Source organism: Poecilia latipinna, unplaced genomic scaffold (genome assembly GCF_001443285.1).
Source record: "Poecilia latipinna isolate Pla-1442-1.1 unplaced genomic scaffold, P_latipinna-1.0 Scaffold3629, whole genome shotgun sequence".
Taxonomy (NCBI): Eukaryota; Metazoa; Chordata; class Actinopteri; order Cyprinodontiformes; family Poeciliidae; genus Poecilia; species Poecilia latipinna.
Genome location: NW_015116245.1, coordinates 5,629 through 23,188, shown reverse-complemented (window position 1 = coordinate 23,188; position 17,560 = coordinate 5,629). Strand labels below are relative to the sequence as shown.

The following is a 17,560-nucleotide window of genomic DNA, read 5'->3' as shown; positions in this document are numbered from 1 at the left end:
CCCAAATTGGGTATATTCAGGATTTAGCGGGAACACCAACATGCAGAAGCCTTATCTGACGGTTCACGACCCCCCTACCCTCCTCCCCCGGGCTGCAGCAAAATTTCCAAGTCTTGACCAGTCCGTGATACTGGGGATCACTGGTATACAGGACAATCCTTTGAGGAAACCTTTTAATATGAATGATCCAGTCAAAGTCTAGATCTGAACCTTCTTGTAAATCTGTGACAGAACTGAAAAATTGCTCTTAGATGCTCTCCACCCAAACTGACTGAGCTACTTTAGCAAAGAAGAATAAATACGCCACATTTTCCAAAATCATGAATCATTTTTCCTTCTACGTCAAAATTTGGGAGTACTTTGTGTTCACATAAAATCCCAATAAAAACATTTAAGTTTGCGGTTTTAGTGTGAGAAAATGTGAAGAAATGAGGTGCGAGTACATTTTGCGAGGTACTTCTTTTAATTACATAGATTGGCAAAGTATGCTTTCTGAACAGTGTTATAATCCATAACACGTTACCATTTCGGAAGCCACTCAAACTTTTCCCAAAACTTGTCATCACATCTTCTCATTTTGATAAAAAATAAAATAAAAATCATACACCATTTAATGTTTTCAGCCAAAGCAGTCTCAACATCTGTCGATTTCACTAGGTAGATGTAAATGTTGCCAAAGAGACCAAAAAATAAAAAAATAAAAGACTCAGACAGGGAATGAGGAATTAGGGAGCCACTTGAAGGGCTATAGTAAAACATGGGAATTCAATCATCTGTGGTCTAAAATGTTCAAAAACTCTTGTAATTTAATCTTGTTCACAAATATTGCAACTTGCGCACACACACGCACACGCACACACACGCATGTGGGGAGGTCTTTTCCTGGCATCTCTCTAACCTGTGTCAAATAAGGACAGGCTGTTTACTAAGAGCTCAGCTGGCAGAGCCGAGAGAGGGCAAGCAAAAACACCCACCTACACACACTACTAATCAGAGTGCATTCATCTGTGAAACACAACACAGGATTTCTTATATGCACCCACAAAGACATTGCTGTGAAACAAAAGGGATCTTTTCACTTTATTTTCCACCAATAAATTAGCACCTAAATAACGAGGACCCTTAAAGAGAATTCATGATGTCCACGTCCGCTCAACCGCAGAGCCGGTGTGACGTAAACGTTGTCATGTGTCCCAGTCTGCGAGGTTCCTTCAAGACCCTCTGCGGCCAACCACATGTAGCTCAAACATTTGCAACCCTGTGGACTGAGCGCCTGCACTATGTATGAGCCTGGATCAGTCTTCCTTTCAGGGAAAAAATACCAGACGGGGCAGACCAAGAGCAGAAAAACAACGTTGTTGCGCCGTTATCCACACCTTCGCAATACTCCTCTCACTAAGTAGAAGGACTCTTGACTGTGGAAGGGAGGCTTCAATCTGACTGGCTCACAGCTGCACAAACGATGCCAAATGCATCTTTGCAAAATCGCAACCAGTTAGAACACTCGAAAAACCATTTAGGAAGAGTAAACAGCCTTCGAAGTGGGAGCAGCTCTTCAGATTGGGCTCCTATTTTTGAAAGTAGTTGAAGTGGGGTTTGATATTTGTAACACACATTACAAAAACAGAATTTATTGACCATATTTGGGAATATTAACGACCTGCTGTAAAATAAATGCAGCGTATGTGGTGTGGTTGCACTCTAGACACTCAACTGGAAGATAAATTTGTTTCACTAAAGGGAATGTTAAAAGGCTGACTGCATGTACGATACTTGTGGGTAGTATTGTCAAATCAAATTATGCTTTGATATATTCAAAACAAAAAAATTAAGATGCTTTAAAAATGTGCAGCAGCACGATAGAAACTTAGGAAAGCATGTTAAAGTTTTTATATAAAAAACATATTTAACATATTTGTTAAAACTGTCACTATCTCATGACAGTATAGTATGAAAGAGATTTTAACAACTCTTTAAAAAATATATTAGGTCAGTAAAGCTTCTGTTTCTACATAATCAAGCTATTAACCATGTTGGGAGACATAAACTAACATTATTTATTGCAACTTATAAGCATGACTCTAGAAGAACATTATAAATGCTGCAGCTTCTAACATTAACAAGTTTAGCTCCTTCAAGATTTTTTGTGTAATCTTTTCTGCCATCATATGTTGGGTAGGAAACATTGTTTTTCCTCATGTTGTCTAGTTCTTGCATTACACCCATGCCTGGTGGTCTCCATGCATAACCAACAAGGTTAAGAGCAAACTGGAAACAAGCTGCTTTTCAAACACTGACACAATGCTGTTTTTGTGACTCTTAACGACCATCTGCTTGGATAAAAGCGAGATGAAAAACACTAATTGTATGAAGCTACTTTTTGACCCAGGACTGAATTTGCCATATGGTACTACCAACCTAATGCATATGGACCGTAAACTCTATTACCCATTTCCTCGCTGCAAATAATATCGGTTTTCACTAACCCATTGATTCCACTGCCTCCTGTTTCTCTTGGAAGTCAGGTTGCTTTTGCTTTTTACTGATTATCCTCATGTGAGCAAAGTTTAAAATTAGACAAATAAGTCAGAAAGTTTCTCTTTTTGAAATAGAAGCGTAGTTTCTCTTCCCTGGGTTGTTGCACACATAACTCACACTGAAAAAAAAGACTTTTTTTTAAAGTGTATTTTATATATAGATGGCTGTGCTTTCAGCCTTGTGTGGCATCAGAGCAGCTGCTCTACTGTAACTCAGATGAATAAAAGAATATTATATCAGAGGAATTCCAAGCTGAGGCATAATTGAAGTCAAAGTTAAAATGAGTCGGCTGAAGATTTATTTATGTGACAGAGTTTAACGTCTCAACATAACACTGGATTTTTGTCCATACATTTAAAGGGGCAGTATTATGCAAACCTAACTTTTTTGAGCTTTACATCATGTTATAATTTTATATATCTGATTCTTTCAGATATTCTTTCTTGATTCTTTCATCCATGATTCAGAAATCCTTTAACCTCCTTCACAACCATTCAGTTGTGCAAAACGCCTGGTTGGACCGAGCCCCGCCTTTGAGGCGCAGCTCCTCCTTGGAACTGCAGTTTCAAAGCTCATATCGTACATACCAACCTCTGGTCTTTATAAAAGCAAATATCTCCGCCACGATGTTTAAAATATATATATATATATATATATATATATATATATATATATATATATCTCATGCACACGGGATTGGTTTCAGAAAAGCTTTTATACACATGAATCTACACAAATACTTCCCTGAGCGTTGTTTTGAACATGCCAAACCCATAGGAGGGAAGCGCATAGCAAAGCTAAAACCTATGTCAGTAAACCAGATTGCTTCACAAAAACCTTGACTTCCTGTTGGGAATTAAACAGGAAGTCGAGGTTCCATTTGTGAAGACAGATATATAGGTTGAACTACTTTTAAACAGCATATTAGAACATAAAGTTACAAAAACGAAAGATGATTTCGATTGTGAATCATGTCAAAGCAGGTATGTAGATATATTGACTAATTATTTGTTGCAGACTGTAATGCATGGGATCCTAAACCTTGGTTTTCCAAAGGACCTGGACACAAATACGGCGTTTTCTCAAATCTCCATGTTTTAAAAACTCCAACTTTTATTAGAGTTTTTATAAGTAATAATTTTTTTGTGTGGATAAAAGGCTAAAATGCATAAAAATGTGTTAGTTTTCCTAGATATCTGGCTGCGTGTGGACTAGAACCAAATACCACACTGGTATCCAACTCCAGGAAACATACGTTTTACAATTTCCATCGTAATGCTTTACTGTAGTCTTAACAATATGTCACACACACACACAAGCACGCACACACGCACGCACGCACGCACGCACGCACGCACGCACGCACGCACGCACGCACATGTTAGCCCCAACCCTTTAACAGGGAAAGTTAATTTGGTTTTATAACTATACTGATGAGATCAAACCGCATTGATTATGAATTTGGTCTAAATTGGATTCTATACACTTGGTTACGAATGAAACCTGTTTTGCTAATGGAAATAATGGCTTTCAACTGGGATTTGTTGTGAATCGCAGCTACACAAATAAAAGGGGTGAACAGAGGTTTCTTCCAGCCAGCAGTGCATTAATTACTTTGTTTAAAAGTCTGATCCAAATGAATATTCTTGTTGTCTTTTCTTAGTAGTGATTATAAGGAATGAATTCATGCAGAGTCAGCTCTAATTTTTGGTGGGTATTTTACAGACTAAAGGAAAATGTGAATCTGTAATGAATATCTTTATCTAACAGTAAGCAAAAGCTGATCTATTGAATGTGTGTTTTGTTGTTTTCCCTGACCTTGTTACAACCTGATACAACTAATCCAGTTTCCACTTCATTTCCTGCTCTGGTAGCAGTGTACTAACAAACCTTTTGAGTCTATTCTGCTCGCCTGGAAAGACCGAAGTCAAACCAATCATGCAGACAGATTTGAAGACTAGCTCAAAGTAATCCCAAGTCCCAATGTAACTTGAATACATTTTGACATTTCTATGACATAGTTTGATAGTGCGGCATGTTTGTTTACAACAATTCTTGACCAAGTTTATATCAATCATGACTAATTCAAAGAGGAAACAAGCCTTATTATCGTCATGTCCTGTTTCCTGTGGCCTCACACTCCTACCTCCAACTCCCCACCATGGGAGCACATCTTCAGCAGAAAGATCACCATACTCACATTCTTTCATCATGCCGATGTCGATGCAGCGTTTAAGACGACATGCTTGGCAGTGGCGCCGGTTGTCTTTTGTGATGGTGCAGCTCCCGTTGAACGGACAGGTGAAGGAGGCTTTGCGCTTCATGCTGCGTCTGTATGAATGCAAAAAATAAAAATAAAATCTTGTTACTGAATAAAAAGAAAAATAATTATTTCTTTAATAGTCACGATTTTAGAGTTACGTGGGCAGGCAAACAAGATGGCAGCTGGCTAACGGCTCTCCATTCCCGACATGTAATTAGATGACGATATTGTAGTAAGGGGCTCTTATTTGATACCGTTCTCAGCAAGTGAGGTAGCAGTGTAGGCTTGTGGACTTCTTCTTTTAAAAAAAAGTACTTTAAACCTGCAATGGCCGCAATGAAACACTCAAAGAGTAAAGGCTGCATGTCGACCCGCAACAGCCCTCCACGTGAGGAAGAACGGGGGGGAAACACCTCCTCCTAATACAACAAATTTGTGCTCGGAAGTGGTTAAAATGAGTAACATGCTACAAAGCGTAGCTGCTGATGTCTCCACAATAAAGCAGATGACGTCGGAATTGAATACAGCGGTGGCTGCAATGCAAGAAAGGCTAACGGAGGCTGAAACACGCATCTCCCGCTTGGAGGACACTTCGGAGTGGCTGCACACCGCAGTTGGTGAGAGAAGCAAGCTAATGGAAGCTATGTTGTACCGCATGCAAGTTCTCAAAAATCACAGTAAGAGGAATAATGTGAAAGTTATTGGGTTAAAAGAGACTATCGGTACTGATGGGACACTTTTGAGCTGTGTTCGGAAGATGCCAACCGAGGGTCTTGGAGTTTGTGATGACGCCGAGTTTGAGACTGAACAAGCCCACCAGGCCTTCGCACCGTTACCCGACCCGACCCAAGCTCCGAGACTGGTTCTTATTTGATTCCTGAGGCAATCAGTGAGGGATAAAGTGATTATGGCAGCTAAGGAGAAGCGCGGGTTTGAGTCGCAAGGATGCAGGCTATCAGTGTTTCCGGATATGACTAAAGAACTGGCAGAGAAGAGGAAGGCTTTCACCGCATTGAAAAAGAAGTTGCAAGAGCGCAACGCTAAATACACCCTGGCGTTTCCACCCACGCTGCGCGTGAGGTGGAAGGGTAAAAACATAAGCTTCAGCTCGGCGAAAGCAGCAGAGAAGTTTTTCAATGAGGAGAGCCTAGAGGAGAACGAGCAGGGGGAGGACACCCCAAATTCAACTGACTAATTCCTAGGAGCCCCATAGAAGTTGCTGTGTTTGACTGTCGGGAGGCGGACCTCGCCACCTGTCATCATGAACAGAGCGAAGCTGCCGTAGACAGTAGCAATAGAGTAGGTTTTAAGTTGTTGTGTTTTGTTTTTTTTGTTTTTCTTCCTTTTTTTAATGTTGTTTCTATCCGTTTACATGACGGGAATGTTTATTGCCCGTGCAAATTATTTTCATTTTGGCTGGGTGCACTCACAGAGTAGATTAGGGATCAGGAGACAGGGGTATAGATATATCTGTTCAAAGTGTTTTGTTACAGGTTTAAAACGTGTATCAATCTATAATCTGTAATGACTGGGAAGTATATAAAATTCACATCTTGGAATATTAATGGATGCGGAAATCCAGCCAAAAGGCGCAAAATAATGGCTTATTTAAAGACAAATCAAGCCGATATAATATTTCTCCAAGAAACTCACCTAAATGAGGGGGAAGAGTCCAAGTTTAAGACAGGTTGGGTAGGACATATTTTTCATAGCTCTCAAGTGCTCGCAATGGTGTAATTATTCTTATTAAGATAAATATTCAGTTTTCATTGATAAAACAAGCTAACGATACAGAGGGAAGAATAGTTTGCGTTGAAGCAATGATAGAAGGGGTAAAGGTATACTCTGCAACATATATGCACCCAATAAAGAGGACCCTAACTTTTTCCACAATATAAATAGTATATTGGGGGCTATGGAAGAATAATATTAACAATATTAAACATTAATTGTTTTAATTAATTAATTAATTAATTAAAACAATATTAGCAGGGGATTTCAATGAAGTTATGGATCCTATTCTTGATAATAGCACATCAAAAGGTTCACTTAGCTCTAAAGGAAGGGATGCAGTTCATATGCTAAAGGAAGATGTGGGTCTAGTAGATGTTTGGAGGTTAATTAATCTGTCTAAAAGAGAGTACACATTTTATTCTCATTGTCATAAATCCTATTCTAGGATCGATCTGTTTTTGATTTCAAAACTCATAGTAAATAATATGCGGAGCTTTGATATTAAAACTATTGCACTCACTGACCATGCAGCTACGGAATTATGCATAAGATTAGGACTGGGGAATATAAGAGGTTCGAGATGGAGAATGAATGTCTCATTCTTACAGGACAAACCCTTTAAAGAACAGTTGGGGCAGGACCTGAGATAATATTTTGAAATAAATACTGGCAGTACAGACCATGTTCAATCTGCATGGGCGGCCTCTAAGGCATTCCTGAGGTGTAAACTTATAGCATATACTTCATGGAAGAAAAAATAGAGTCTATGTAAAATTGGTAAATTGTAAAGAGAAATCAAACTTAAAGAAAACAATTTGGCTAGATGTTATGATGATTTACTTTATCGAGATATGTGTGGACTTAAGTTTCAGTTAAATGAAATTTATAACAAAAAAGTGGAATATTCTCTGTTTAGGTTAAAATCTTCATTCTTTGAGGGAGGGGAGAAAACGGGCAAATTATTAGCAAGTTAAAAGAGAGGATTTTTTTAACAATCCCTGCCATTAAACAAGGAGATACTTTAGTAACCTCAGCAGAAGACATAAACAATGTCTTCAAACAATATTACGAAACATTATATACATCTTCAGTGTTTAACGAGACAAACCAAAGAGAAAGTGATGCTTTTCTCTCCAAACTCAATCTACCAAGGCTATCTCAGGAGCATGTAGAGTGGTTGGAAGCACCAATTACTGAAGAGGAGATTAGGAAGGCAATNCACATGTTAGCCCCAACCCTTTAACAGGGAAAGTTAATTTGGTTTTATAACTATACTGATGAGATCAAACCGCATTGATTATGAATTTGGTCTAAATTGGATTCTATACACTTGGTTACGAATGAAACCTGTTTTGCTAATGGAAATAATGGCTTTCAACTGGGATTTGTTGTGAATCGCAGCTACACAAATAAAAGGGGTGAACAGAGGTTTCTTCCAGCCAGCAGTGCATTAATTACTTTGTTTAAAAGTCTGATCCAAATGAATATTCTTGTTGTCTTTTCTTAGTAGTGATTATAAGGAATGAATTCATGCAGAGTCAGCTCTAATTTTTGGTGGGTATTTTACAGACTAAAGGAAAATGTGAATCTGTAATGAATATCTTTATCTAACAGTAAGCAAAAGCTGATCTATTGAATGTGTGTTTTGTTGTTTTCCCTGACCTTGTTACAACCTGATACAACTAATCCAGTTTCCACTTCATTTCCTGCTCTGGTAGCAGTGTACTAACAAACCTTTTGAGTCTATTCTGCTCGCCTGGAAAGACCGAAGTCAAACCAATCATGCAGACAGATTTGAAGACTAGCTCAAAGTAATCCCAAGTCCCAATGTAACTTGAATACATTTTGACATTTCTATGACATAGTTTGATAGTGCGGCATGTTTGTTTACAACAATTCTTGACCAAGTTTATATCAATCATGACTAATTCAAAGAGGAAACAAGCCTTATTATCGTCATGTCCTGTTTCCTGTGGCCTCACACTCCTACCTCCAACTCCCCACCATGGGAGCACATCTTCAGCAGAAAGATCACCATACTCACATTCTTTCATCATGCCGATGTCGATGCAGCGTTTAAGACGACATGCTTGGCAGTGGCGCCGGTTGTCTTTTGTGATGGTGCAGCTCCCGTTGAACGGACAGGTGAAGGAGGCTTTGCGCTTCATGCTGCGTCTGTATGAATGCAAAAAATAAAAATAAAATCTTGTTACTGAATAAAAAGAAAAATAATTATTTCTTTAATAGTCACGATTTTAGAGTTACGTGGGCAGGCAAACAAGATGGCAGCTGGCTAACGGCTCTCCATTCCCGACATGTAATTAGATGACGATATTGTAGTAAGGGGCTCTTATTTGATACCGTTCTCAGCAAGTGAGGGAGCAGTATAGGCTTGTGGACTTCTTTTTGGGGAAAAAAGTACTTTAATCCTGCAATGGCCGCAACGAAACACTCAAAGAGTATAGGCCGCATGTCGACCCGCAATAGCCCTCCACATGAGGAAGAACAGGGGGAAACACCTCCTCCTCCTAATATAACGAATTTGTTCTCGGAAGTGGTCAAAATGAGTAACATGCTACAAAGCGTAGCTGCTGATGTCTCCACAATAAAGCAGATGACGTCGGAATTGAATACAGCGGTGGCTGCAATGCAAGAAAGGCTAACGGAGGCTGAAACACGCATCTCCCGCTTGGAGGACACTTCGGAGTGGCTGCACACCGCAGTTGGTGAGAGAAGCAAGCTAATGGAAGCTATGTTGTACCGCATGCAAGTTCTCAAAAATCACAGTAAGAGGAATAATGTGAAAGTTATTGGGTTAAAAGAGACTATCGGTACTGATGGGACACTTTTGAGCTGTGTTCGGAAGATGCCAACCGAGGGTCTTGGAGTTTGTGATGACGCCGAGTTTGAGACTGAACAAGCCCACCAGGCCTTCGCACCGTTACCCGACCCGACCCAAGCTCCGAGACTGGTTCTTATTTGATTCCTGAGGCAATCAGTGAGGGATAAAGTGATTATGGCAGCTAAGGAGAAGCGCGGGTTTGAGTCGCAAGGATGCAGGCTATCAGTGTTTCCGGATATGACTAAAGAACTGGCAGAGAAGAGGAAGGCTTTCACCGCATTGAAAAAGAAGTTGCAAGAGCGCAACGCTAAATACACCCTGGCGTTTCCACCCACGCTGCGCGTGAGGTGGAAGGGTAAAAACATAAGCTTCAGCTCGGCGAAAGCAGCAGAGAAGTTTTTCAATGAGGAGAGCCGGGAGGAGAACGAGCAGGGGGAGGACACCCCAAATTCAACTGACTAATTCCTAGGAGCCCCATAGAAGTTGCTGTGTTTGACTGTCGGGAGGCGGACCTCGCCACCTGTCATCATGAACAGAGCGAAGCTGCCGTAGACAGTAGCAATAGAGTAGGTTTTAAGTTGTTGTGTTTTGTTTTTTTTGTTTTTCTTCCTTTTTTTAATGTTGTTTCTATCCGTTTACATGACGGGAATGTTTATTGCCCGTGCAAATTATTTTCATTTTGGCTGGGTGCACTCACAGAGTAGATTAGGGATCAGGAGACAGGGGTATAGATATATCTGTTCAAAGTGTTTTGTTACAGGTTTAAAACGTGTATCAATCTATAATCTGTAATGACTGGGAAGTATATAAAATTCACATCTTGGAATATTAATGGATGCGGAAATCCAGCCAAAAGGCGCAAAATAATGGCTTATTTAAAGACAAATCAAGCCGATATAATATTTCTCCAAGAAACTCACCTAAATGAGGGGGAAGAGTCCAAGTTTAAGACAGGTTGGGTAGGACATATTTTTCATAGCTCTCAAGTGCTCGCAATGGTGTAATTATTCTTATTAAGATAAATATTCAGTTTTCATTGATAAAACAAGCTAACGATACAGAGGGAAGAATAGTTTGCGTTGAAGCAATGATAGAAGGGGTAAAGGTATACTCTGCAACATATATGCACCCAATAAAGAGGACCCTAACTTTTTCCACAATATAAATAGTATATTGGGGGCTATGGAAGAATAATATTAACAATATTAAACATTAATTGTTTTAATTAATTAATTAATTAATTAAAACAATATTAGCAGGGGATTTCAATGAAGTTATGGATCCTATTCTTGATAATAGCACATCAAAAGGTTCACTTAGCTCTAAAGGAAGGGATGCAGTTCATATGCTAAAGGAAGATGTGGGTCTAGTAGATGTTTGGAGGTTAATTAATCTGTCTAAAAGAGAGTACACATTTTATTCTCATTGTCATAAATCCTATTCTAGGATCGATCTGTTTTTGATTTCAAAACTCATAGTAAATAATATGCGGAGCTTTGATATTAAAACTATTGCACTCACTGACCATGCAGCTACGGAATTATGCATAAGATTAGGACTGGGGAATATAAGAGGTTCGAGATGGAGAATGAATGTCTCATTCTTACAGGACAAACCCTTTAAAGAACAGTTGGGGCAGGACCTGAGATAATATTTTGAAATAAATACTGGCAGTACAGACCATGTTCAATCTGCATGGGCGGCCTCTAAGGCATTCCTGAGGTGTAAACTTATAGCATATACTTCATGGAAGAAAAAATAGAGTCTATGTAAAATTGGTAAATTGTAAAGAGAAATCAAACTTAAAGAAAACAATTTGGCTAGATGTTATGATGATTTACTTTATCGAGATATGTGTGGACTTAAGTTTCAGTTAAATGAAATTTATAACAAAAAAGTGGAATATTCTCTGTTTAGGTTAAAATCTTCATTCTTTGAGGGAGGGGAGAAAACGGGCAAATTATTAGCAAGACAAGTTAAAAAAGAGGATTTTTTTAACACAATTGCCATTAAACAAGGAGATACTTTAGTAACCTCAGCAAAAGACATAAACAATGTCTTCAAACAATATTACGAAACATTGTATACATCTTCAGTGTTTAACGAGACAAACCAAAGAGAAAGTGATGCTTTTCTCTCCAAACTCAATCTACCAAGGCTATCTCAGGAGCATGTAGAGTGGTTGGAAGCACCAATTACTGAAGAGGAGATTAGGAAGGCAATTTCAGGGATGAAGGTGGGGAAATCCCCCAGTTGTGATGGTATTCCATCAGAATACTACAAGGAGTATATAGATATTCTTGCTCCAGTGTTACAAAAGGTGTATCAAGAGATTTTTGAGAGAGGATAGCTGCCTCCTACTTTTAATGAAGCTCGGATATCCTTGATTCCAAACAAAAGATAGGGATAGCACAGACCCGGCAAATTATAGGCCAATTATTTTACAGTCCACATTTAATAAACTATTAACCAAGGTGCTGGCTGTGCGCTTACAACAAGTCCTTCCTAGTATTATTCATCAGAATCAGACAGGCTTCATGAAAACCTGCTTCTCCTCTGATCTCTCAAATTTTGGATTTGGACCATTTTTTATTAAATGGGTCAAAATATTGTATAAGGAACCAAAGGCTGCTGTCATAACTAATGGCACTATCTCATCCCTTTTTAACTTATCACGTGGGACCCGTCAGGGTTGTTCTCTTAGTCCATTGTTATTCATCATGTTTATTGAAACTTTAGCAGTGAGCACTAAGATAAATAAGGACATCAAAGGGATATTATAGGGACAACAAGAACACAAACTGCTTTTATATGCGGACGATATTTTATCACTTATAACACATCCGCTTACATCTTTGCCGCACCTAATGGACACTATACAGATGTATTCGACAGTTTCAGGGTACTCAATAAATTGGGCTAAATCTGAAGCCATGCCATTGTCCTCTTTATGTAATTCACACATAGTCAAAGATTTTAAATTCAAATGGGTACCTGAAGGCATGAAGTATCTTGGGATTAGACTTTGTAGGGAGTTGGAAGTGTTACCTTCACTAAATTTTAATCAAGTGCTTTCAAAAATTAAAACAAACTTTGAAAAGTGGGAGAAGATAAAACTAACACTATGGGGTAAGATTAATGTTATAAAAATGATTACCACCCCTCAGTTTAATTATGTGCTTATGATGCTTCCTATTACAATTCCACTCGATATTTTTAAAAAGTATGAAAATTTACTTAAACATTTCTTGTTGGAAGGTGAAAGAGCGAGAATAAAACTAGAAAAACTGTATGCTCCTAAGGAAAAGGGCGGCCTAGGACCTCCGGATCCTAAACTCTATTGCTTGTCATTTAAGATGGCAAAATTAGTTAAACACTGGGAAGGTGAGAACAGGCAGGAATGGTTACATATTGAAAGGGATATTTGTTTGCTGTTTGACCCTAAACACAAATTATCTCAAAAGATTGACACAACAAACCCAGTTTATGTTCATTCTTGTAAAGTTTGGTCAAAGGTACACAAACTGTTAAAGCTTCCACATCAGGTAGAGAAATATGTGTCTCTCTGGATTAATCCTGCTATATGTATTGGTAAAACACCTGTGTTTTGGAGGCAGTGGCATTCACGTGGCATATGCGCCATTGGTGATTTAGACAAAGACGGGCAATTCATGTCCTTCAACGAACTTACTCACATATTTAATTTGGAAGGTAGAGAAATTTTTTGGAAATACCTACAGATGAGACATTATGTTACCTCAAAATTTAAAAAGATTGTAAAAAATGTTATATTGAATTATATTAAGATGCCGCGTGAACGACACACTGCCTCTCAATTTTATAAGCTGCTAAGTTATAATTTGAGTAGTGAATCATCAAATATTAAACTTCTATGGCAGAAATATTTGAGAAGAGTATACAAAAAAAGATGGTTGAGTGTACTGTCAGAGAGTGGTAAATATGTGAAAGAGGCCAGAAGTAAATGTATACAGTATAAGGTGCTACATAGATATTATCATACGCCTACTAGGTTACATAGAATGAAAATAATGTCAAACAATATGCTGGAAATGTAAGAAAAAGGTGGGCACATATTTGCATTGTTTTTCGGACTGCTCTCTGGTTTCACCATTTTGGATTAAAATCTTGGAGGCTCTGAGTGCATGGCTTGGCTCAGAGATACCTCAGACTCCAGAACTGTGTTTACTGAGAGACAGATCTCAAATGCCGAACACCCCAAAAGGAGCTTTTACAGTTGTGGTGGTAGGTCTGGTGACAGCCTGCAGGATCATCTTAAGACATTGGAAGACCACAAAGTGTCCCGAGCTAAATGAATGGATTAAATCAATGACGGATACAGCTTCTTATGAAGCCATGCTCAACAACATGGAAGGGAACAGGGACATGGAATGGGATAGCTTTTGGGACTCATTGAAAAGAACTACGGCTTTGAATAATGCATCTGGATGAAGCTTGATTTTCCCGGACAACTAACTTTCTCCCAACTACTGATTGTTTTTGAATTAACACTGTAACATACATATGATATGACTGTAACCTGGGTATTGAGGTGGGGGGTGGGGTGCACCAGCCTTTTTTGTTTTGTGTTTGTGCTTTATGTGAGACAGTGTTCAGAAAATCAATAAAATTTGAATTACAAAAAAAACAAAAATAGTCACGATTTTAGAGGTACAAGAGAACTTCACATTAGTTAAATTAACAGGAATAAATTGTGCTGTAAATGTATTTTTAAAATCACAGTTTCTGTGGAAGTAAGTATGTTTTCATCCTTCACACTTGAGTTAGTGGTAGGGATTAGTGGCTCGAATGAATAATGAATATGTCTCTGACAGCACTAAAAGCAAGGCTCACATGGTCGCATGAAATGAAGTCATTGTGAACCTCCACCTCAAAACAGCACACATGCATTAGTGACTTATTCACAGAGCCCTCTGCTAATGTGCAGGCAGGGAACACCAACATGTTCAAGAGGAGCTGAAAAATGAACTGAAAAATACAGAAATGTTTATTTTATCCTAACTTAGTAAACTTAAAGATGTCCAGAATTTTTTTTTTGTTATTAGCAGTGGTATTAAAAGTATAACTACATTGTTGATTCTAACAGAATCTACAATCGTCTTTGATCTGTAGGTCAAATACTGAAAACTAATTGCAACAACTGTCCAACGTGTTAACGAGGCAAACAGGAACAAGTTGTGCAATGCACAGGTTCTTGCACTGCTTTAATTTATTGCTGTAAATCAAAACCAGAATTTTTTTATGGGATATAGTCCGTAAAAATGAATCATCAGATTCAGTTCTCAGGACAACCAGGAAATTGTTCTCAACCAGCAAAACCCTGATTGGTGCATTTTTAGAAACAATATGATAAAAACTCCGTAGAGATTTAATTCAGTCTTTCAGTTCAGTTTCTAAGCTTAAAATAACTGCCATTTCAAAAGACAAATTATTCTAATTTAAATTGAGTTCTAAGAAATGCAAATCAATCCAAACTTGAAATAAAATCATCCAATTCATTCCAGTGTAATAAAACTATTCAGTCAAAGTAGCAGGAAAATACATTCAGTCTTGGATTGCACCTAACAATTATTTTAGTAAATTGATTAATCTATCGATTATTCTGACGATTAATCAAATAATCTGATAAAGAAATTGGCACATTAAACAGATTTTTCATTTAACTCCAAGGCTTTTTATACGATATTAGAAATACACTAAGAGATGTAAATAAAAATAATAAAATTCTTTCTTTAAATAATAAAATAAACATGTTTTGCCTAGAGTGCAAAAAATTAGCATTTTTTGCACTTTGTGAATATAAAAAAGTCACTTGAGAAGTTTTAGGAATCTACATATTTGATTTTATCTTCAGTGCAAAATGTATATTTTGTACAGATTTTGGCTTAATTACAGTGCTATGTTTTTTTCCTAGGAAATTGTTTTTTTTTTAAGTCAGTATACTTCAGTTAATGATTAATTGATTACTAAAGTAGTTGAGAATTATTTCCATAAATGATTATTCACGATTAATCTGATTAATTGTTTCAGTCCTAATTGAGTCCAATTAAAAAAATGAATTAAAAAAAATCACCACTTCTTTTTGCCTGATGATAAAGGTAAAAAAACAAAAAAACACACTTTTGGCAAAAAATGACATGGGCCATTATTTTAGGAAGGTAACGAAATAATAGAGTAAAATTCAGCTGACCTCATTATGGCTATTGACCAATGACCAAAAGCAAACAGATCAGCTGCATTTAAATGTCACTAAGAAATAAACTTAAATGGAAACATAAGTCTTTGTCATTTCCAGGGTTTTAATATGTTCTGGTCTTTACCAGGTCCAAGTTTGGAAAACTAAGTACATCACAAAATCTTAGAAATGGAACCCGAGACTTAAAAAGGTTCATTTAAAAGGCTGTGCTTTCATTTATTAAGATGACAGATTGCAAATAACCTACCTAGATTACATGAAATATGAAAATGTCACACTAAAAAACCCCAAACGCACCTAAAGAAGCCCTTGCAGCCCTCACAAGTCATGGCATTGAAGTGGAAGCCGGTGGCCTTGTCCCCGCACACGCCGCAGATCCGCGGGGCATTGCGGTCAAACTCATCGGGTCCAACCACTGACGTTGTCACCGTCATGGGCTCCATCACTGAGCGGAGAGAGAGAAAAGACAGATGTCTTTGATTTGGAGTCAATCTAATGAATCTAAGAAGATAGAAAACTGACAGGAACGGGAGAAACATTCACCATGAGCTCACATCCAGGAACCCCCTCCAAACTAAGGATTCAATGTAAAGAATCAACTTGTTTCGCTCTGTACCCTTCGCGGAGTGGGGGTCTGGGCGCCTGACAGGGGAGATGTGCATTTTCTTTTTTATCCAAACAGGTGTTGGGCTATTAGCATATTTAGCAAAAGGCATGGACAGCCACACACTGCGTCTTGCGGCTATTGGCTGGATGAGTCAGTCAACGGTGCAGACACACACACCGATTAATTGTTTAAACCTACTCACAATCAAGAAAACCGTGAAATGACGGTCATTGGCAGAAAAAAAAATGTACTGACTGAGGGTCCTTCGCCAAATGTTGCGAAACAGTCAGTCCGTTTATTACTGCCAGTTCTCCACTGTGAGATTTTTTTTTTCCACACACACACACCATCTGGACGCATTCTATGAAATAAACAGCAGAGGAAAAGCACATACCACCGCGAAACTGTGTTCAACATCCACTATAGGACACTGATGCCTTGAGCTTTATTGGAGGAGAACATCATAAAAAGTCTAGATGCAGAAATATGGTGACTGAGTTAGTTCTGTTGCCCAAGGTTAGATTTTAGAATGGCTTATCTTTTGGTCTGTTTTTTTAAAGCTCTAGAAACGTATTAAACAGAAGTTGACAGCATATGAAGGAAGCAACTTTACTTTTGGGTAATCCGATGCTCAAGTTTATATGGAAGTGATGCAAAAGGAATTATGCCTTATAAAGCAGGAAGAATGATGAACATTAGGACCATCCCATATTACACGGCCTGCAGAAATACCTGGATTAATGTCTACTTGATAACTGGGGTGTAACTACATACACACACAAGAGGAGATAAAAACACAATATTTAAGTCAGAAGAATGAAACAATTTTAACAATACTCCAATATTTGGACTTTATTTTCTTTTACACACACTGTGTTTTCCAGAAAACTGCAAAACAGCCTAAACACTGAGTTCCTTTAATAAAGACTAAAACCCCACCTGTTTAGTGTTGCTTTGAACAATCATAAATAGAACATTGATGAACATATTTGAAGTGTATTGCTGATTTTGACAATGGAATTTGACAGACTAATGTTTTTTACTGGTTTCTCAAATTTTTTTCAGTTCATATATGATTTTCATGCTCGTCCCATCGACTAGAAATTAGGACAGAAAATGAGTATATGTTTAAAATATTTTCAAAAATAGAATACAGGTTTTCTAAATGTCCAGCTTTTGTCATAATGTATGGTGGAGACGGTGAAGAGACGCAGGCAGGACCCGAAGAGCAGCTCGAAGAGTCCAGAACACAGGCAGCTCGGCAGAACGGGAAAAAAAACTCAGCACTGATAGCAACTAATAAGACTGGCATGAGAGCTAACGCCGTCACAGGACTAAACA

General features: G+C 38.1%; 1 protein-coding gene across 1 annotated transcript in view; it reads right to left on the bottom strand.

Moving 5' to 3' along the window:
• LOC106941374 (vitamin D3 receptor A-like) overlaps positions 1-16,062 on the bottom strand; it is a 29,699-nt gene extending 13,637 nt beyond the window's left edge. Inside the window, exons 1-2 of the mRNA XM_015024381.1 lie at positions 15,910-16,062; positions 8,580-8,710 (exon numbers count right to left, since the gene is read on the bottom strand). Of these exons, the coding sequence (XP_014879867.1) occupies positions 8,580-8,710; positions 15,910-16,055 (277 nt within the window). The 5' untranslated portion in view covers positions 16,056-16,062. The remainder of the gene's footprint in view (positions 1-8,579; positions 8,711-15,909) is intronic.
• Positions 16,063-17,560: the final 1,498 nt, after the last annotated feature.